General features: G+C 40.1%; 1 protein-coding gene across 1 annotated transcript in view; it reads left to right on the top strand.

Annotated features, from left to right (window-relative positions):
- The window catches only part of LPA (lipoprotein(a)), a 243,401-nt gene that overhangs the window by 137,620 nt on the left and 83,465 nt on the right, over positions 1-22,316 (top strand). Inside the window, exons 48-50 of the mRNA XM_063666806.1 lie at positions 1,192-1,351; positions 7,680-7,861; positions 9,090-9,249. Coding sequence (XP_063522876.1) covers positions 1,192-1,351; positions 7,680-7,861; positions 9,090-9,249 — 502 coding nt within the window. The remainder of the gene's footprint in view (positions 1-1,191; positions 1,352-7,679; positions 7,862-9,089; positions 9,250-22,316) is intronic.

Genomic DNA, 22,316 nt, shown 5'->3' with positions numbered 1-22,316 from the left:
AGTTGCAAAATCTTTGTGATGCAGAAACCTTCCATGCTGCACAGGAAGTCGAAGGTGAAGTCATGGACAGCCAATGGGAAGGAAGCTTCAGTGCCTTCTCTGGGGGGACCAGAGCTGGGATGTTGTGTGCCTTGTGAGGGATGGTGTCTTTAAAAGGGGCACAGACCCTCTAGGATACTGGATTTATCACTCCCCTGTTATCAAACGAATCATATTAGTGTCCTAGCCAAGATGGATATTCTAACATTCTGCCAAACTTGTGAAGATTTACAAACCTCCTAAGCCTGTCCAGCCCTTTCTTCAAGTAGGCAGTGTTTACTGCAGTCTTCAGCTTTACCATTTTGGAGGAATGCCATTTTTGAGGCTGTTGTTCTTGAGAAACCTAACATGACTTCATTAGATCCGTATTGTCCTGAGACTTTGAAGCAGTACATAGCCACCGAATTGTTTATCTCCCCAGCCTACCTTCATCTTGGGCAGGCCTTCCACACCTAGGATTTGAGGGAAGGGATTTCTCAGTGTTCTCGTCCCTCCTCCTCATGGAACATTTATCTCCATTGTTTTTTGAGAAGAAGAGTAGTGGATGTCAGCTTTGTTGTAATGAGGGATCCTGGGCCCAAGATTCCGTCTCCCCTCCTAGGCTATAAAATTTTGGCCTGTACTCCTTCTCCCTGAGAGGCAATGTGTCTTTACCTGCAAGTCCTAGATGCAAGATCCTTTTCTGCCCTACACCCCAGAATCTGAAGCCTTTTGCTTTGGAGGAGCAGTGGTCTAGTGTGCAAGGGTTTCATGTATACCCCCCACTAACAGCCAATCACCACCTATAGCCTGCACAGCTTGATGCATGGCACCCTGGTCTCCTGCCTTGTTCTCATGAACACCCAGAAGAGGTGTAAGCAAAAGACCATTCACATGAGTGTAATTTTGAAGTATAGGCACTCTGATCTGTTTTTTGTTTGTTTCTTTGTTTGTTTGTTTTCCAGGGTTGAATTAAAATATTTATGACTACTTATTAAATTTCTAGAATCCTATGAGTCTATTTGTATTTTTTATTCTACATTTCAATTTTCATGCTAATATAGAAGAGTGTAAATTGTTAATCCTCAGATTATTCCACTTTGTGTGTCATAATTTCTTTCACGTTTCTCTTTTCTAGGCAATACTGAGCTTGATTTTCTCTTTTAATTTCAGCACCAACTGAAAACAGCCCTTGGGTCCAAGACTGCTACCGAGGTGATGGACAGAGTTATCGAGGCACATTCTCCACCACTATCACAGGAAGAACATGTCAGTCTTGGTCATCCATGACACCACATTGGCATCGGAGGATCCCATTTTACTATCCAAATGCGTATGTCTATCATGTTAGCCATAAAAGGAACAATAGTCAACTAAAATTTCTCTTAGCTGGGCCATGCTACAAGCTCACTTCCTAGGTCCAAATTTCTCATGACTCAGAGTTTGTAGCAAAATGTCTCAGGAAACTTCCTTTTGAGCAAAGGGTCTTAATGAAGAGAAATTTTAGGATTGCTATCTTTCATAACAGTTTGATGGAAGCAGCAGGATATATGGAGATGGTGAAGTCTCATTAATGTAAAGCTAAGGAGATCAAATGACCAAATGCTTAGACAAAGTATCATTCCACAATGCCCACTAAAGATCCATGCAGTCTTTCAACCATGCGATTCTATCATTCTATCCTCCATTCCCTGAAGTGAAGTTTGTGTTTGCCATTTTTGACATGGATCAGAAGTAACAAATTCAGGCTGGGTGCAGTGTCTCAGGCCTGTAATCCCAGCACTTTGGGAGGCCAAGATGGGCAGATCACCAGAGGTCAGGAGTTCGAGACCAGCCTGGCTAACATGGCAAAACCCCATCTCTACCAAAAATTAAAACATTAGCTGGTCATGGTGGTGGGTACCTGTAATTCCAACTACTTGGGAGGCTGAGGCAGGAAAATCACTTGAGCCTGGGATTCAGAGTTTGCTGTGAGCCGAGAACATGCCACTGCACTCCAGCCTGGGTAACAGAGCAAGACTCAATCTTAAAAAAAAAAAAAAGAAGAAGAAAAGGAGAAGAAGAAGAAGAAGAAGAAGAGGAAGAGGAAGGAGAAGAAGAAGAAGGAAATAGAAATGAGTGCATATATTTTTATATGAGTACTAGCCTGTATGAACACACTGGGCTCTAAGCACCAGTTTTCTGAAGGGATATGGGTTGTCAGGCAGAGTAAAAGCAGGAATGCAGATGAGAGTCAGGAAGTAAACAACAGATGTGGTGATTAAAATGGGCAGGTACATGGACAAAAAAATGCATGTCTGACAAAAACTGGCCTCTTGCCATAAGTGAGTATGAATAATATGAAAAACTGTTTGCACATGTTGGATAGCAAACAGTACAACCTGAGATAATTTAGAAAGGGAAATAAATAAGATCAACCCCACAATTACCCTTCCTAGACTTAAGGGCAAAGAGTTTTAACCAAAGCATTCCACAGCAGTCTTGCTAAAGTGGGGAGAGAGACTGGAGTTTTGTTTGCTAATAAAACTGAGATTTTCTAGGTTAGGTAATAATGAGAAAGTATTTGTGGAGAAAAGGAGCTCCAGGAATACACACAGAAGTCTCTTCAAGTCTCTGGCTAAACAGAAAGCTGTGTATGCACAGAAAGAGTTTCCAGAGAGAAAGGAGAATAAAGAACAGCTACTGGGGAAAGAACAACTGCAGGGGAACAGTGAGCTCAATGAAGATGCCAGAGCTCACATAGCACTGGGAGGTATTTGAGCTCTGACCAGCCTGAGGAGAGACACCTCATTGAACATCTTGGGCATTCAGCAAAGACCCCAAAAAACCATACTTCAGGAGTAGAATTAATGCATTCCTAGAATAAAGTCTACTCCAGAAACACCCTAGAAAAGCTTAGAAACCAAGTCTAAAAAGATCCAAATGATCTCCAAGTAAATTAATTGCCTGTCAGAAGAAAACGTAACCTCTTCAGAGGTAAACAACAAAATTAAATTGCTCAATTATATGGTATCCACAATGTGTGACATACATTTAAAAATTTGCTAAACATACAAAAAGCATTTAGTGTGACCCATAACCAGGAGAAAAATCAGTCAATACCAATAGACCCAGAAATGATAAAAATAACAGAATTGGCAAGGAGATTTAAAATGTATGTATCATAATTGTGTTCAAGGATTTAAAGAAAGCATGAACAAGAAATAAATAAATGGATAATATCAACAGAAAGAAAAATTGTAAAAGGACAAAATGGAGAGTCAAGAACTGAAAAAAAAAGACATCTCTTTAATGAGAAAATCACTACATGGCCTTATACTCATATTAGATAGTAAAGATGATAAAGCTAACTAGAAAATATTAGGGTGGTGCAAACCATAGCACGCCTATACAAAGCCTGAGACGATAAACAGAGCCTCAAGGACATCTATGAAAATATCAAAATATTTAATATTTGTTTAAAGCAAGTCACAGAGGAGGGGAAAGAGATATTGGAACAGAAAAAATACTTGAAGCAGTGATGGCTGATGATTTTCTAAATATGGAAAAAATGATAAATTCACATAGTCAAGAAGCTCAATGAATCAGATATAGGATTTTAAAAAGTAAAGCTGTATGATTTATTTGGACACATCGTAATTAAATTGTCCATAATCAAAGATAGAAAGTAAAATCTTATTTGAAGCCCAAGGGAAAAAACATACCTTTACATAGAGTAACAGTGACAAATGACTGATGCCTTCTCATCAGAAACAACACAAATCAGAAACAATAGAATAACACCTTTAGAGTGGTAAGAAGAAAAAAAGATCAAATCAGAAACAACAAAATAACATGTTTAGAGTGGTAAGGAGGAAAACAAGATCAAATCAGAAACAATGGAATAACACCTTTAGAGTGTAAGAAGGAAAAAAAGATCAAATCAGAAACAGAATAACACCTTCAGAGTGGTAAGAAGGAAAACAAGATAAAATCAGAAACAACGAAATAACACCTTAGAGTAGTAAGAAGAAGAAAAGATCAGGTCAGAAACAATGAAATAACATGCTAAGAAGAAAAAAAAAAAAGATCAAGTCAGAAACAATGGAATAACACCTTTAGAGTGATAAGAATGGAAAAAAACCAGCAAGCTTAAACGCTATGCACAGCAAACAATTCCACTGAAAATGAATGTTACATAAGTATATATTCTGTCCTCCTAAAAACAAAGAACAAATAAAAGAATGTTTCATCAGCAGGATTATGTAATAAAAGATGTGAAAGAACACTATGTAAGTAGAAGAAAAATAATACCATGTGGGAATTGTCATCAAACACAAAATACTATCAAAACAAAAAAACTTTATTGATAAATTTAACACAATATGCGAAAGAGCTATACCATGTATACTACATAACATTGGTGAGAAGAAAATTAGAAGATCTAAATAAAGACACATCATGCTTATAGATTAAAAAATCCAATGTCACTTTTCCCAAAACTGATCTTTGGCTTCAACCCACACCCAAGCAGAATTGCTGCAGTCTTTTCTTGAAAACCTAACAAAATGTATATGCTAGAATCACCAAGACAATCTTTAAAAAGAATAAAAAACTTGGAATAAAATCACAAGTTTGTGGGATAGATGCGTATGGTAATATGGAAATTCTCATAAAGACATGTAGTATTGGCTGGGCCCCTTGGCTGTAAAATCCTAACACTTTGGGAGGCCAAGATGAGAGGAGTGCCTGAGACCAGGAGTTGCAGACAAGCCTGGGCAACATAGCAAGACCCCCATCTCTACAAATATTTTTAAAAATTAGACAGGTTTGGTGCCATGTGTCTGTAGTGCCAGCTATTCAGGAAGCTGAGGTGGGAGGATCACTGGAGCCCATGAGGTGGAGGCTGAAATAAGCCATAATTGTGCTACTGAACTTTAGCCTGGGAGACAGATTAAAACCTTCCCTCTCTCTCTCAAACAAACAAACAAAAAATACATAGTATTGGGCAAAACTTACGCAAGCAAAAACAGAAAAGGGTCAGAATGAATTTACATATATGGTCAATTTATTTTCAGTACAGGTGTCAAAGCAATTTAATGAGGAATTTTTTTTCCAAAATTGTTCTGAAACAACTGGATAGCCATAGAAAAAAACTATAACAGACATGAAGCTTGAATCCTACTGTATTACTCAAATTAATTTGAGATAGCTCTTAGACCTCAATGTAATAACTAATTCTGAAGCTGAAATATAAAACTGCTATGAAAAATATAGTATCTTATAACCTTGGAGACAGAAAAATTTTTTGAGAGAAGAACCAGAAAACACTAACTGTAAAAGAAAACAAATTATAATGTGGGCTTTCATTGAATAAAAACTTATGCTCACCAAATATCACTGTTAAGAAAATAAATAAGTAACACACTGAAAGAAAAACACTCTCATCCATATATCTGACAAATGGCCTGTAACCAGAGTATGGAAACATTTCTCCCACCCACTAATCAGAGGACAAATAACCTAATCAAAATGGGCAACAGGCTTGAATAGGCATTTCTTAGGAAAAGATGCACACAGAGCCAATAATCACCTGAAAAAGTGCACAACATCTTAGCCATCAAAAATCAAGAGTTATAACCCTCATAAGATGACACTGAACATCCAGGGTACATGGATACATTAAGAAGACACAATAATAAGTGGTGTCACCGATTTGGAGCTAGAATGTGCCACTCTCTCATATGCTGGTGGAAGTTCAAAATCATACAACAAATTAAAAAATCAGTCTGATGGTTTCTTATAAAGTTCCATAAATATGCATCTATCCTACAAACCTGTAATTCTATTCTTGAATATTTACCCCCCAAAAATGAAAACATAAGTCCACAAAAATCTATATAAATAGTCATAGCAGCTTTATGTTTTATAAACTCAAAATAAAAACTATTTCAGTTTTCATCAAAATAAAATGAAAACTATTTAAATGTTTTCATCAAAAGAAAATGAAAAAAGAATTTCCAGTATATTTATACAAAGGAATACTATTCATCAACAAGGAACAATTTACTGATAGTCTCAGAAGCATGAACAAAGCTCAAAAATATATTAAGGAAAGAAGCCAGACGTCAAAGTGTATAGTCTGTATGAGTCCATTCATGTGAGTTTATAGAAGACACAAAATAATTTATGGTGAAAGAAACCAATAGCATTTGCCACTGGCCGTGGGAAGAGGGTAGCAGAGATTGATTGAGCAGTCACACAAGGGAGTTTCTGGGGTGGTGAAAATGTTCTGCATCATGAGGGCAGTGTGGGCTACACAAGTATATGTATTTATCAAATCTCATCCAGCTACATTTAAGATCTGTGCATCTCACTCTATGTGAAAATATACCCAACTGAGAAAAAGAGCAGGTATCTCTTTCAGGTGCTACATCACTTGATACATCCAGTTGTGTTAAAAACCACTGCCTAACATCCTCAAATGGGGGATCTGGGTTTGAGACTAGGTCACATGTGTAGAGTCTCTACAGAGACTGTGTTGGATTCCCATGGTCCATAATACGTTCCAAGTTTTCTCAGACAGCCACAGGTCATGAATGTGAGGATTCTGAGAGGTTGGAGCAACGTTCTTGGGAGGCATAAGGGGGAAGGCATTCTCCAAGATTCCCCCAGCCTGGGGTCTTCACCTGCTGTGCCTCTTACTGCATTGTTTTCTGACTCATCCATAGCCACTTGACCCCTTCAGATCCCATAGTCTACCTAGCTGTCTCCCTTTATGCCTTGGGTCCCGCTGTTCTTTCAACTCATCACCCATTCCTTCAGTCCCAGAGTGGCTGCAGCCAGCAGAGGATGGACTGAGAGTAGGAGAGGAGGTTGTGCCCATGAACCCATCCTAGAGAAGCAGCATCCTGCTTGGGAGCTAGTTTTCCAGGGAAGCTTTTATAAGTCCTGTAGACCCAAACCCACTTGCTCTACCAGATACAGTATTTATAGTAATACTATTTTCATGATTATTTTATATTGCAAATGTAAAGCATTTATGCTACACTATGAGTAAATAGAGTAAGGGGGCTGGCATGGGAATTATATAATCTTGGATGCCATTTCTTCCTTGGGGAAATATATTTGAGTTCCAACTTACATATTACTATATAGTCCTATAGAGAGAGATACAAAGAGCTAGACAGACAGAGATATCTTTGTATGTGCATTAAAAAATCTAAGATACGTACTTCAAAATCTGTGTCATTTATTCTGGAGGAAAGTATTTGGCCGAAGGTGAAAGGAAGATATTCTGATCCTTTCTTGTACAGACATGTATTATCTCAGTTTTCATAGAGAGCATATACTACCTTTGATGTTTTAAAATAAAAATTATAATCTGTGATGTGTCCACAGTTGTTTACAAGTTGAAGCTGAAGACCACTTGTGCTTGTGGCAATATTATTGTATGTATAATGGGAATATTTCTTTTTTTCTATTATTATACTTTAAGTTTTAGGGTACATGTGCACAATGTGCAGGTTAGTTACATATGTATACATGTGCCATGCTGGTGTGCTGCACCCATTATTTCAAAGGCACTTGTTAACACTTTGTTACAGCAAAACGTAGAGGGTGCTAAGTGCCCTTGAATATTCTCCCATCTCTGGTGACCTGTATTGTTTTGAAATTTGCAGTGGCCTGACCAGGAACTACTGCAGGAATCCAGATGCTGAGATTCGCCCTTGGTGTTACACCAGGGATCCCAGTGTCAGATGGGAGTACTGCAACCTGACACAATGTCCAGTGACAGAATCGAGTGTCCTCACAACTCCCACAGTGGCCCCGGTTCCAAGCACAGAGGCTCCTTCTGAACAAGGTAAGAAATTTGTGGTTAGACATCTATATAGTGGGATGAAAAACCATGGAAAATCTTACTGATGCAGAAGCCTTCAGTGGTACACTGGAGGGTTGGTTGAGGGTCTGCAAAGTGGAGGAAAGCCGCAGCGCCCTCCCTGGGGGATGCAGAACTGTGATTTTTGGCACCCCGTGAGGAGGCAGTGTCTTTAGGAAGGGCACAGTGTCTTTAGGAAGGGCACAGACCCTCCGGGGCACTGGGCTTACCACTCCCCTGGTTATTAAATGGGTCATTTCAGTGTCCTAGCCAAAACTGATATTCTAACAACCTGCCAAATATGTGAAGATTTCCAAGCCAATAAACCTTTCCAGTAATTTAAAATAGACTTTTTTCATTGCAATCTACAGTTTGCAGTTTCTTAAGAACTTGGCCTTTGAGTATGATATCCTAGAGAAACCTAAGGAGACTGCATTCTTTTTCTATTGTCCTGGGGCTACATAGCAGGAGGTAACCAACGAGTGCTGTCTCTCCCCGGCCTTCCTCAGTCTTTCACAGGCTCTGCTCACCTCAGCGTTGAAATTAGAAATTTCTAGGTGTTCTTGCCTCTTCTTCTCATGAAACTTGCATTGGCAGTGAGTCTACAGAAGAAAAGGAAGAGAATTCTGCTTTGTTGCAATTCAGGACTCTGGGCACCAGAAGATTCCCTATCTCTCCTCCAAGGGAATAAGTTGTTTGTCTCTAACCCTCCTTGAGAAACAATGAGTCTTTGCCTGCACTCCTAAATGTAGGATGATTTCCTGCCCAAATTTTCAGAAGATTAAGGCTTTTGCCTTGGTATGAGCAATGGTCTAGGGAAATGTGCAAGGGTCTCGTGTCGGCCCCTGACTGACCACCAGTCACCTCCTACAGCCTGCACCAAGGAATGCATTGCATTCTGGTCTTCTGCCCTGTGGTTCTCATGAAAACCCGGCAGAGATTCATACGATGGAGCTGCACATGAATGTAATTTCCAATGTCCAGCATTCTCCTCTGTTCTTTATCTTTAGATTTAAAAATAATGTTTCTATGAACTTATTAAAATTCTAGAATACTATGAATCTATTGGGTCTTTTCACGTCCTTTTGCTACTAGTGGAAAAAAGAATAGTAATAATTTTCAGAGGCTACTGTCCAGTATGTGACATAAATTGTCTCCCATGTTTCTCTGCTCAGGCAATTACTGAGTATGATTTATTTTATTTTAATTTCAGCACCACCTGAGAAAAGCCCTGTGGTCCAGGATTGCTACCATGGTGATGGACAGAGTTATCGAGGCACATCCTCCACCACTGTCACAGGAAGGACCTGTCAATCTTGGTCATCTATGATACCACACTGGCATCAGAGGACCCCAGAAAACTACCCAAATGCGTATGTATTTGATTAAAACCATAAGAGGAGCAACAGCCAACTCAAATATTGGTTAGAAGAGCCATGCTTTAAGCTCACTTCCTAGGGACAAATTTCTCTTAGACTCACATTTTGGCAAAATGTCTCAGGACTTTTGCTTTTGTGCAAAGAGTCTAAGAGAAGAGAAATTTTAGGCCTGCTATCTTTCCTAATAGTTTTATGGAAGGAGTAGAATATACAGAAGTGGCGAAGTCATATTAATGTAAAGCTCAGAAGATCAAATGACCAAAGCTTAAACACAGCATCATTCCACAATGCCCACTAAAAATCAATGTCATCTTTCACTCGTGCAATTCTGTCATTCTAAATTTCAATTCCAGAAGGTTTGTTTGCCATTTTTGTCATGGGTAATAAGTAAAAAAAGAAATTAAGATTATATATATATGTATATATATACACACACACATCTGAATATTTATATATATGTCTGAATATTTATATACTTATGTATACATTTTATATTTAAATTTTTGTATAAATGTATATATTTTTAATATTTTATTAAAAATTATATTGTTTCACTATGTATGTCTATTTTTATATTTTTTAATATAACATTTTAAATATTTATATATAAATATTCAGGTATGTAACTGAGTATTCATTTACACACACAAATATATGTGTGCCTGTGTGTGTATATATATGGGTATATATATGTATATATATGGGTATATATATGTGTATATATATATATGGGTATATATATGTATATATGTGGGTATATATATGTATATATGTGGGTATATATATGTATATATATGGATATATATATGTGTATATATATATATGGGTATACATATATGTGTATATATATGGGTGTGTGTGTATATATATATATATATACACACACACCCATATATATATATACACACACACACATATACCCATATATATATGGGTATATATATATATGTATACACACACACACACACACATACATATGAGTATAAACACACTGGGCCTGAAGCACCAGTGGTCTGAAAGGACATGTGTTGTCAGGACTTGAAGAGCAAAAGCAGGAAGGTGGATAAGAGTCAGGAAGTACACAGATGCTGAAAAGTAAAATGGACAGGTACATGGACAAAAAGCAGGTGTAAGCATAACAGCCTTTTGGAAGTAAATGACTATAAAATATATGAAAATGCTGTTTTTACATGTTGCACAACATTTTCATATAAAATATATGAAAATACTGTTTTCACATGTTGCACAACAGATAGTAGTGTATTGAGATAATTTAGAACAGAAAACAAATGTGATCAACCCCATAAGTATGCTGTATGTCATCATGGATTGAAGGGAAAAGAGATGGAGCCCAAGCAGACCACAGCAGTCTTGATGAACTGAGAGACACCAGAGTTTGGGATTACAAAGGCAGCTGGGATTTTCTACACTTGGTAATAATGAGAAAGAATTTGTGGAGATAAAGAGCTACAGTCATGTATATAGAAGTCACCTCAGTGTAATATAAATCTGCATATGCACAGGGAGTGATTCCACAATGAAAGTAGGACAAAGAACAGCTACTGGGGAAAGAACAACTACAAGGGAACAGTGAGTTCAATGGAGATGGCAGAGCCCACAAAGCACTGGGGGATATTTGAGTTCTTACCAGCTAGAAAAGAGACCTCATTGCAAATCTTGGGCATTCAGTAGAGACCCCAGAAAAGCCACTCTTTGGAAACAGAGTTGATGTATTTTAAAAGCAAAGTCTACTGCACAAAAATCCTAGCAAAGTTGAAAAGCAGGTCAGAAAGACCAAAATCATCTCAACATAAATTAGTTGCCCATCAGAAGAAAACTTAACCTCTTCATAGGTAAACAACAAAATCAAATTCCTCAGTTATCTGGCATCCACAATATGTGACATAAATTTAAAAATTTACTAGACATACAAGAAGCATTTAGTGTGATCTATAACCAGGAGAAAAATCACTCAATACAAATAGACCCAGAAATGACAGAAATGATGGAATTAGCAAAAATATTTAAAATATACATATGATCATTTGATCTTGTGATCAGATATCACAAGAGAAGAAAGAGATACTTGAACAGAAAAAATGCCTGAAGCAATGATGGCTCAAAACTTTCCAAATATGAAGAAAATAAGAAGCTCACAGATTCAAGAAAACTAATCAATCAGAAATATGATTTTGAAAAGTAAAAATGTATGATTTACTTGGGCAAATCTTCTTGGTTAAATTGTCTAAAATCAAAGATAGCAAGGAAAATTTTATAAGCCAGAGGGAAAAAGATTGTTTATATAAAGGAACAGTTACACAAATGACTGATGCCTTCTCATCAGAAACAATGAAAGTCAGAAACAATAAAGTAACATCTTTAAAGTAATAGAAGAAAAACCCAAGTGGTGAGGGATCATGGCAGACAGGAGGCAGGACTAGATTGCAGCTCTGGACAGAGCAGCATGCGGAGGCTCGTATTGTGAATTTTAGCCCCATATTGACTGCAAGAACAGACCAGCAATCCTGAGAGGACCCACAGACCGTGTGAAGGAAGCAGACTGCTCCTGCAGGATAAGGGAGACACCCCAAATACTGTGAGTTCCCCAACTGCAGAAGTGGAAAAGGGAGGCCTTACTCCCTCAAACACATCCCACAACTGGAGAAGCTGAAAGTCTGTTTGCAGGAGAAGTTCCCAACTTTACCTGGGGCTCAGTAAAGTTAGAGAGCTGAGCCAAGCGAAATATAGGGGTAGAGGAAGCAGCAGAGAAGACCTGGGAGCTTGCTGGATCCCCAAGCAGCTCATTCCTGCCTGGCACCACAGGGATCCATCAGAAGGGTGGCCAAAGGAACAGAGGGTAAAACTCCACAGGGAGGACTGCTCTACCTGAACTTTGTAACAATTTGAACAGGGGGAGAAGCCTCCTGGCCAGAACTTGGGGGAGGACATGAATCTGGTTTGGAGACTTCACAGGTGGGGGAAGGACTAAAGCCCTTTTCTTTCACAGCTGGGAGGTGGAAAGCCTCAGGCAAGTTTTCAAGCCTGACTTTCCCCCCACCTGGAAACAAACTTGGAGCTGCTGGGGGGTTGGGGGCATGGTGGGAGTGAGACCAGCCCTTCAGTTTGCATGGGTGCTGGGTGAGGCCTGTGACTGACAGCTTCCCTCCACTTCCCTGACAACTCAGATGACTCAGCAGAGGCAGCCATAATCCTCCTAGGTACACAACTCCAGTGACCTGGGAACTTCACCGCCATCCCATATAGAAGCTTCAGTAAGACGTGCCCAAGGAAAGTCTGAGCTCAGACACGCCTAGTCCCACCCTCAACTGATGGTCCTTCCCTACCCACCCTGGTAGCAGAAGACAAAGAGCATATAATCTTTGGAGTTCTAGGGCCCACCCAACTCTAGTCCCTCTCCACACTAGTATAGCTGAGGCAGGAGGCCAACCAGCACAAAAATAGAGCATCAAACCACCAAAGCTAGGAACCCCTATGGAGTCCATTGCACCCTCCACCACCTCCACCAGAACAGGCACTGGTATCCACAGCTGAGAGACCCATAGATGGTTCACATCACAGGACTCTGTACAGACAATCCCCAGTACCAGCCCAGAGCTGGGTAGACTCGCTAGGTGGCAAGACCCAGAAGACAGGCAACAATCACTGCAGTTCAGCTCACAGAAAGCCACATCCATAGGAAAAGAGGGAGAGTACTACATCAAGGGAACACCCCATGGGACAAAAACATCTGAACAACAGCCTTCAGCCCTAGACCCTCCCTCTGACACAGTCTACCCAAATGAGAAGGAACCAGAAAACCAACCCTGGTAATATGACAAAACAAGGCTCATCACACCCCCAGTTCACCAGCAATAGATCCAAACCAAAAAGAAATCCCTGATTTACCTGAAAGAGAATTCAGGAGGTTAGTTATTAAGCTAATCAGGGAGGGACCAGAGAAAGGCAAAGCCGAAGTCAAGGAAATCCAAAAAAAAAAATGGTGCAAGAAGTAAAAGGTGAAATATTCAACAAAATAGATAGCTTAATAAAAAATTCGGTAAACTTTGGACACACCTTTGGAAATGTGACATGCTCTGGAAAGTCTCAGCAGTAGAATTGAACAAGTAGAAAAAATAAATTCAGAGCTCAAAGACAAGGACTTCAAATTAACCCCATCCAACAAACACAAAGAAAAAAGGATAAGAAAATATGAACAAAGCCTCCAAGACGTCTGCGATTATGTTAAATGACCAAATATAAGAATAATTGTGGCTCCTGAGGAAGACAATACTAAAAGCTTGGAAAACATATTTGGGGGAATAACTGGGGAAAACTTACCTGGCCTTGCTGGACACCTAGACATGCAAATACAAGAAACAAAAAGAACATGTAAATACAAGCAGCACAAAGAACACCTGGGAAATTCATCACAAAAAGATCTTTGCCTAGGCACATTGTTATCAGGTTATGCAAAGTTAAGACGAAGGCAAGAATCTTAAGAGCTGTGAGACAGAAGCACCAGGTAAGGTATAATGGAAACCCTATCAGATTAACAGCCAATTTTTCAGCAGGAACTGTACAAGCTATAAAGGATTGGAGCCCTATCATCAGCCTCCTCAAACAAAACAATTATCAGTCAAGAATTTTGTATCCAGCGAAAGTAAGCATCATATATGAAGGAAAGATACAGTCGTTTTTGGACAAACAAATGCTAGGAGAATTCACCATTACCAAGTCACCACTAGAAGAACTGCTAAAAGGAGCTCTAAATCTTGAAACAAATCCTAGAAACACATAAAAACATAATCTCTTTAAAGCATAAATCACACAGGACCTATAAAACAAAAGTACAAGTTAAAACACAAAAACAAAAAACAAAACCGAAGTACAGAGGCAATAAAGAATATGATGAATGCAGTGGCACCTCACATTCCAATACTAAAATTGAATCTAAATGGCCTAAAATGCTCCACTTAAAGGATACAAAAAGAGTTGGTGGCTGGCAAGATGGCTGAATAGGAACAGCTCCAGTCTGCCGCTCCCCGTGAGATCAACACAGAGGTTGGGTCATTTCTGCATTTCCAACCAAGGTACCCGGCTTATCTCATTGGGACTGGTTAGACAGTGGGTGCAGCTCACAGAGGGTGACCTGAAGCAGGGTGGGGTGTCACCTCAGCTGGGAACTGGAAGGGGTCAGGGAACTCCCTCCCCTAGCCAAAGGAAGCCATGAGGGACTGTGCCAGGAAGACCAGTGCATTCTGGCACAAATACTATGCTTTTCCCATTGTCTTTGCAACCTGCAGACCAGGAGATTCCCTTGGGTGCCTATACCACCAGGGCCCTGGATTTCAAGCCCAAAACTGGGCTGGCATTTGGGCAGACACTAAGCTAGCTGCAGAAATTTTTTTCATACCCCAGTGGTCCCTGGAATGCCAGCAATACAGAACCATTCACCCCCCTGAAGAAAGGGCTGAAGCCAGGGAGCTAAGTGGTCTTTCTCAGTGGATCCCACCCCCATGGAGCCCAGCAAGCTAAGCTCCACTGGCTTGAAATTCTTGCTGCCAGCACAGCAGTCTGAAGTTGACCTGGGACGCTCAAGCTTGGTGGGAGGAGGGGTGTCCACAATTACTGGGGCTTGAGTAGGAGATTTTCCCCTCACAGTGTAAGCAAAGCCGCTAGGAAGTTTGAACTGGGCAGAGTGCACTGCAGCTTGGCAAAGCCATTGTAGCAGGAGTGCCTCTCTAGATTCCTCCTCTCTGTGCAGGGCATCTCTGAAAGAAAGGCAGCAGCCCCAGTCAGAAACTTATAGATAAAACTCCCATCTCCCTGGGACAGAGCAACTGGAGGAAGGGGTGGCTATGGGTGCAGATACAGCAGACTTAGTTTCCTGCCTGCCAGCTCTGAAAAGAGCAGCAGATCCCCCAGCACAGCACTAAAGCTCTGATAAGGGACAGACTGCCTCCTCAAGTGGGTCCTGGCTTCAGAAGGTAATAACAAACTCCTCTGAGCTAAAGGAGCATGTTCTAACACAATGCAAGGAAGCTAAGAACCTTGAAAAAGGTTAGAGCAATTGCTAATTACAGTAAACAGTTTACAGAAGAACATAAATGACCTTAGGGAGCTGAAAAACACAGCATGAGGACTTCATGATGCCTCTCACAAGTATCAATAGTGAAATCGATCAAGTGGAAGAAAGGATATCAGAGATTGAAAATCCACTTAATGAAGTAAAGCGTGAAAACAAGATTAGGGAATAAAGAATGAAAAGGAATGAACAAATCCTCCAAGAAATATGGGACTATGTGAAAAGATTGAACCTGCATTTGATTGGTGTACCTGAAAGTGATGGGAGAATGGAACCAAATTGGAAAACACTCTTCGAGATATTGTCCAGGAGAACTTCCCCAACCTAACAAGACAGGCCAACATTCAAATTCAGGAAATACAGGGAATACCACATTCAAATTCAGGAAATACAGAGAACACCACAAAGATACTCCTCGAGAAGAGCAACCTGAAGACACATAATCATCAGATTCACCAAGGTTGAAATGAAGGAAAAAAATGTTAAGGGCAGCCAAAGAGAAAGTTTGGGTTACCCACAAAGGGAACCCCATCAGACTAACAGTGGATCTTCCTGCAGAAACCCTACAAGTCAGAAGAGAGTGGGGGGGCCAATATTCAACATTCTTTATTATTATTATTATTATACTTTAAGTTCTAGGGTACATGTGCACAAGGTGCAGGTTTGTTACATATGTATCCATGTGCCATGTTGGTGTGCTGCACCCATTAACGCGTCATTTACATTAGGTATATCTCCTAGTACTATCCCTCCCCCCACCCCCATCCCATGACAGGCCCTGGTGTGTGATGTTTCCCACTCTGTGTCCATGTACTCTCATTGTTCAATTCCCACCTATGAGTGAGAACATGCGGTGTTTGGTTTTCTGTCTTTGTGATAGTTTGCTGAGAATGATGGTTTCCAGCTTCATCCACGTCCCTACAAAAGACATGAACTCATCATTTTTTATGGCTGCATAGTATTCCATGGTGTATATGTGCCACATTTTCTTAATCCAGTCTACCATTGATGGACATTTGTGTTGGTTCCAAGTCTTTGCTATTGTGAATAGTGCTGCAATAAACATATATGTGCATGTGTCTTTATAGCAGCATGGTTTATAATCCTTTAGATATATCTCCAGTAATGGTATGGCTGGGTCAAATGGTATTTCTAGTTCTAAATCCTTGAGGAATCGCCACACTGTCTTCCACAATGGTTGAACTAGTTTACAGTCCCACCACCAGTGTAAAAGTGTTCCTATTTCTCCACATCCTCTCCAGCATCTGTTGTTTCCTGACTTTTTAATGATCGCCATTCTGACTGGTATGAGATGGTATCTCATTGTGGTTTTGATTTGCATTTCTCTGATGGCCAGTGATGATGAGCATTTTTTCATGTGTCTTTTGGCTGCATAAATGTCTTCTTTTGAGAATTGTCTGTTAATATCCTTCACCAACTTTTTGATGGGGTTGTTTGATTTTTTTCTTGTAAATTTGTTTACGTACTTTGTAGATTCTGGATATTAGCCCTTTGTCAGATGGGTAGATTGTAAAAATTTTCTCCCATTCTGTAGCTAGCCTGTTCATCCTGAGGGTAGTTTCTTTTGCTGTGCAGAAGCTCTTTAGTTTAATTAGATCCCATTGGTCAATTTGGGCTTTTGTTGCCATTGCTTTTGGTGATTTAGTCATGAAGTCCTTGCCCATGCCTATGTCCTGAATGGTATTGCCTAGGTTTTCTTCTAGGGTTTTTACGGTTTTAGGTCTAACATTTAAGTCTTTAATCCATCTTGAATTAATTTTTATATAAGGTGTAAGGAAGGGATCCAGTTTCAGCTTTCTACATATGGCTAGGCAGTTTTCCCAGCACCATTTATTAAATAGGGAATACTTTCCCCATTTCTTGTTTTTGTCAGGTTTGTCAAAGATCAGATAGTTGTAGATGTGTGGTATTATTTCTGAGGGCTCTGTTCTGTTCCATTGGTCTATATCTCTGTTTTGGTACCAGTACCATGCTGTTTTGGTTCCTGTAGCCTTGTAATATAGTTTGAAGTCAGGCAGAGTGATGCCTCCAGCTTTGTTCTTTTGGCTTAGGATTGTCTTGGTGATGCGGGCTATTTTTTGGTTCCATATGAACTTTAAAGTAGTTTTTTCCAATTCTGTGAAGAAAGTCATTGGTAGCTTGATGGGGCTGGCATTGAATCTATAAATTACCTTAGGCAGTATGGCCATTTTCACGATATTGATTCTTCCTATCCATGAGCATGGAATGTTATTCCATTTGTTTGTGTCCTCTTTTATTTCATTAAGCAGTGGTTTGTAGTTCTCCTTGAAGAGGTCCTTCACATCCCTTGTAAGTTGGATTCCTAGGTATTTTATTCTCTTTGAAGCAATTGTGAATGGGAGTTCATCCATGTCCCTACAAAGGACATGAACTCATGTATGGGAATGCTTGTGATTTTTGCACATTGATTTTGTATCTTGAGACTTTGCTGAAGTTGCTTATCAGCTTAAGGAGATTTTGGGCTGAGAAGATGGGGTTTTCTAAATATACAATCATGTCATCTGCAAACAGGGACAATTTGACTTCATCTTTTTCTAATTGAATACCCTTTATTTCTTTCCCCTGCCTGATTGCCCTGGCCAGAACTTCCAACACTATGTTGACTAGGAGTGGTGAGAGAGGGCATCCCTGTCTTGTGCCAGTTTTCAAAGGGAATGCTTCCAGTTTTTGACCATTCAGTATGATATTGGCTATGGGTTTGTCATAAATAGCTCTTATTATTTTGAGATATGTCCCATCAATACGTAGTTTATTGAGAGTTTTCAGCATGGAGGGCTGTTGAATTTTGTCAAAGGCCTTTTCTGCATCTATTGAGATAATCATGTGGTTTTTGTCTTTGGTTCTGTTTATATGATGGATTACGTTTATTGATTTGCATATGTTGAACCAGCCTTGCATCCCAGGGATGAAGCCCACTTGATCATGGTGGATAAGCTTTTTGATGTGCTGCTAGATTCGGTTTGCCAGTATTTTATTGAGGATTTTTGCATCAATGTTCATTAGGGATATTGGTCTAAAATTCTCATTTTTGTTGTGTCTCTGCCAGGCTTTGGTATCAGGATGATGCTGGCCTCATGAAATGAGTTAGGGAGGATTCCCTCTTTTTCTATGATTGGAATAGTTTCAGAAGAATTGGTACCAGCTCCTTTTTGTATCTGTGGTAGAATTTGGCTATGAATCTGTCTGGTCCTGGACTTTTTTTGGTTGGTAGGCTCTTAATTATTGCTCAATTTCAGAGCCTGTTATTGGTCTATTCAAGGATTCAACTTCTTCCTGGTTTAGTCTTGGTAGGGTGTATGTGTCCAGGAATTTTTCCATTTCTTCTAGATTTTCTAGTTTATTTGCGTAGAGGTGTTTATAGTATTCTCTGATGGTAGTTTGTATTTCTGTGGGATTGGTGGTGATATCCCCTTTATCATTTTTTATTGCATCTATTTTATTCTTCTCTCTTTTCTTCTTTATTAGTCTTGTGGCGGTCTATCAATTTTGTTGATCTTTTCAAAAAACCAGTTCCTGGATTCATTGATGTTTTGAAGGTTTTTTTCTGTCTCTATCTCCTTCAGTTCTGCTCTGATCTTAGTTATTTCTTGCCTTCTGCTAGCTTTTGAATGTGTTTGCTCTTGCTTCTCTAGTTCTTTTAATGGTGATGTTAGGGTGTCAATTTTAGATGTTTCCTGCTTTCTCTTGTGGGCATTTAGTGCTATAAATCTCCCTCTACACACTGCTTTAAATGTGTCCCAGAGATTCTGGTATGTTGTGTCTTTGTTCTCATTGGTTTCAAAGAACATCTTTATTTCTGCCTTCGTTTCGTTACATACCCAGTAGTCATTCAGGTTCAGGTTGTTCAGTTTCCATATAGTTGAGCAGTTTTTAGTGAGTTTCTTAATCCTGAGTTCTAGTTAGATTGTACTGTGGTCTGAGAGACAGTTTGTTATAATTTCTGTTCTTTTACATTTGCTGAGGAGTGCTTCACTTCCAACTATGTGGTCAATTTCAGAATAAGTGTGATTTGGTGCTGAGAAGAATGTATATTCTGTTGATTTGGGGTGGAGAGTTCTGTAGATGTCTATTAGGTCTGCTTGGTGCAGAGCTGAGTTCAATTCCTGGATATGCTTGTTAACTTTCTGTCTCATTGATCTGTCTAATGTTGACAGTGGGATGTTAAAGTTTACCATTATTATTGTGTGGGAGTCTAAGTCTCTTTGTAGGTCTCTAAGGACTTGCTTTATGAATCTGGGTGCTACTGTATTGGGTGCATATATATTTAGGATAGTTAGCTCTTCTTGTTGATCCCTTTACCATTATGTAATGGCCTTCTTTGTCTCTTTTGATCTTTGTTGGTTTAAAGTGTTTTATCAGAGAATAGGATTGCAACCCCTGGTTTTTTTTTTTTTTTTTTCCATTTGCTTGGTAGATCTTCGTCCATCCCTTTATTTTGAGCCTATGTGTGTCTCTGCACATGAGATGGGTCTTCAGAATACAGCACACTGATGGATCTTGACTCTTTATCCAATTTGCCAGTCTGTGTCTTTTAATTGGAGCATTTAGCCCATTTACATTTAAGGTTAATATTGTTATGTGTGAATTTGATCCTGTCATCATGATATTCGCTGGTTGTTTTGCTCATTAGTTGATGCAGTTTCTTCCTAGAATCGATGGTTTTTACAATTTGGCATGTTTGTGCAATGGCTGATACCAGTTGTTTCTTTCCATGTTTAGTGCTTCCTCCAGGAGCTCTTGTAAGGTAGGCCTGGTGGTGACAAAATCTCTCAGCATTTGCTTGTCTGTAAAGGATTTTATTTCTTCTTCACTTATGAAGCTTAGTTTGGCTGGATATCATATTATCAGTTGAAAATTCTTTTCTTTAAAAATGTTGAATATTGGCTGCCACTCTCTTCTGGCTTGTAGAGTTTCTGCTGAGAGATATGCTGTTAGTCTGATGGGCTTCCCTTTGTGGGTAACCCGACCTTTCTGGTGAATCTGACAATTATGTGTCTTGGAGTTGCTCTTCTCGAGGAGTATCTTTGTGGCGTTCTCTGTATTTCCTGAATTTGAATGTTGGCCTGACTTGCTAGGTTGGGGAAGTTCTCCTGGATAATATCCTGAAGAGTGTTTTCCAACTTGGTTCCATTCTCCTCGTCACTTTCAGGTACACCAATCAGACGTAGATTTGGTCTTTTCACATAGTCCCATATTTATTGGAGGCTTTGTTCATTTCTTTTTACTCTTTTTTTCTCTAAACTTCTCTTCTTGCTTCATTTCATTCATTTGATCTTTAATCACTGATACCGTTTCTTCCATTTGCTTGAATCGACTACTGAAACTTGTGCATGTGTCACGTAGTTCTCGTGCCACGGTTTTCAGCTCCATTAGATCATTTAAGGTCTTCTCTATGCTGTTTATTCTAGTTAGCCATTCGTCTAATCTTTTTCAAGGTTTTTAGCTTCTTTGCAATGGGTTCGAACATCCTCCTTTAGCTCGGAGAAGTTTGTTATTACCAATCATCTGAAGCCTTCTTCTCTCAACTCATCAAAGTCATTCTCTGTCCAGCTTTGTTCTGTTGCTTGTGAGGAGCTGTGTTCCTTTGGAGGAGAAGAGGCACTCTGATTTTTAGAATTTTCAGCTTTTCTGCTCTGGTTTCTCCCCATCTTTGTGGTTTATCTACCTTTGGCTCTTGATGATGGTGATGTACAGATGGGGTTTTGGTGTGGATGTCTTTTCTGTTTGTTAGTTTTCCTTCTAACAGTCAGGACCCTCAGCTGCAGGTCTGTTGGAGTTTGCTGGAGGTCCACTCCAGTCCCTGTTTGCCTGGGTATCACCAGTGGAGGCTTCAGAACAGCAAATATTACAGAACAGCAAATGTTGCTGCCTGATCCTTCCTCTGGAAGCTTCATCTCAGAGGGGCACCCAGCTGTATGAGGTGTCAGTTGGCCCCTACTGGGAGGTGTCCCCCAGTTAGGCTACTCAGGGTCAGGGACCCACTTGAGGAGTCAGTCTGTCCATTCTCAGATCTCAAACTCTGTGCTGGGAGAACCACTACTCTCTTCAAAGCTGTCAGACAGGGATGTTTAAGTCTGCAGAAGTTTCTGCTGCCTTTTGTTCAGCTATGCCCTGCTCCCAGAGGTGGAGTCTACAGAGGCAGGCAGGCCTCCTTGAGCTGCGGTGGGCTCCACCCAGTTTGAGCTTCCTGGTCACTTTGTTTACCTACTCAAGCCTCAGCAATGGCAGGCGCCCCTCCCCCAGCCTTGCTGCTGCCTTGCAGTTTGATCTCAGACTACTGTGCTAGCAGTTCAATCTCAGACTGCTGTGCTAGCAGTGAGCAAGGTTCTGTGGGCGTGGGACCCTCTGAGCCAGGCACAGGATATAATCTCCTGGTGTGCCATTTGCTAAGACCATTGGAAAAGTGCAATATTAGGGTGGGAGTGTCCTGATTTTCTAGGTACATCTGTCATGGCTTCCCTTGGCTAGGAAGGGGAATTCCCCGACCCCTTACACTTCCCAGGTGAGGCGATGCCCCGCCTTGCTTTGGCTAACACTCCGTGGGCTGCATCCACTGTCTGACAAGCCCCAGTGAGATGAACCATGTACCTCAGTTGGAAATGCAGAAACCACCCATCTTCTGCTTTGCTCATGCTGGGAACTGTGTGGACTGGAGCTGTTCCTATTCGGCCATCTTGAAACCTCCCCTCTCTTGCAATCACAAGGTCCCACAATAGGCCATCTGCAGGCTGAGGAGCAAGGATACCCAGTCTGAATTCCAAAACTGAAGAAATTGGAGTCTGATGTTCGAGGGCAGGAAACATCCAGTGACAAAGAAAGATGTAGAATATTCAACATTCTTAAAGAAAATAATTTTCAACCTAGAATTTTATATCCAGCCAAACTAAGCTTTGTAAGGAAAGGAGAAGTAAAATCCTTTACAAACAAACAAATG

Source organism: Pongo pygmaeus, chromosome 5 (assembly GCF_028885625.2).
Source record: "Pongo pygmaeus isolate AG05252 chromosome 5, NHGRI_mPonPyg2-v2.0_pri, whole genome shotgun sequence".
Classification (NCBI taxonomy): domain Eukaryota; kingdom Metazoa; phylum Chordata; class Mammalia; order Primates; family Hominidae; genus Pongo; species Pongo pygmaeus.
The sequence above is the reverse complement of the archived record's forward strand: the minus strand, read 5'-3'. Positions and strand labels throughout refer to the sequence as shown.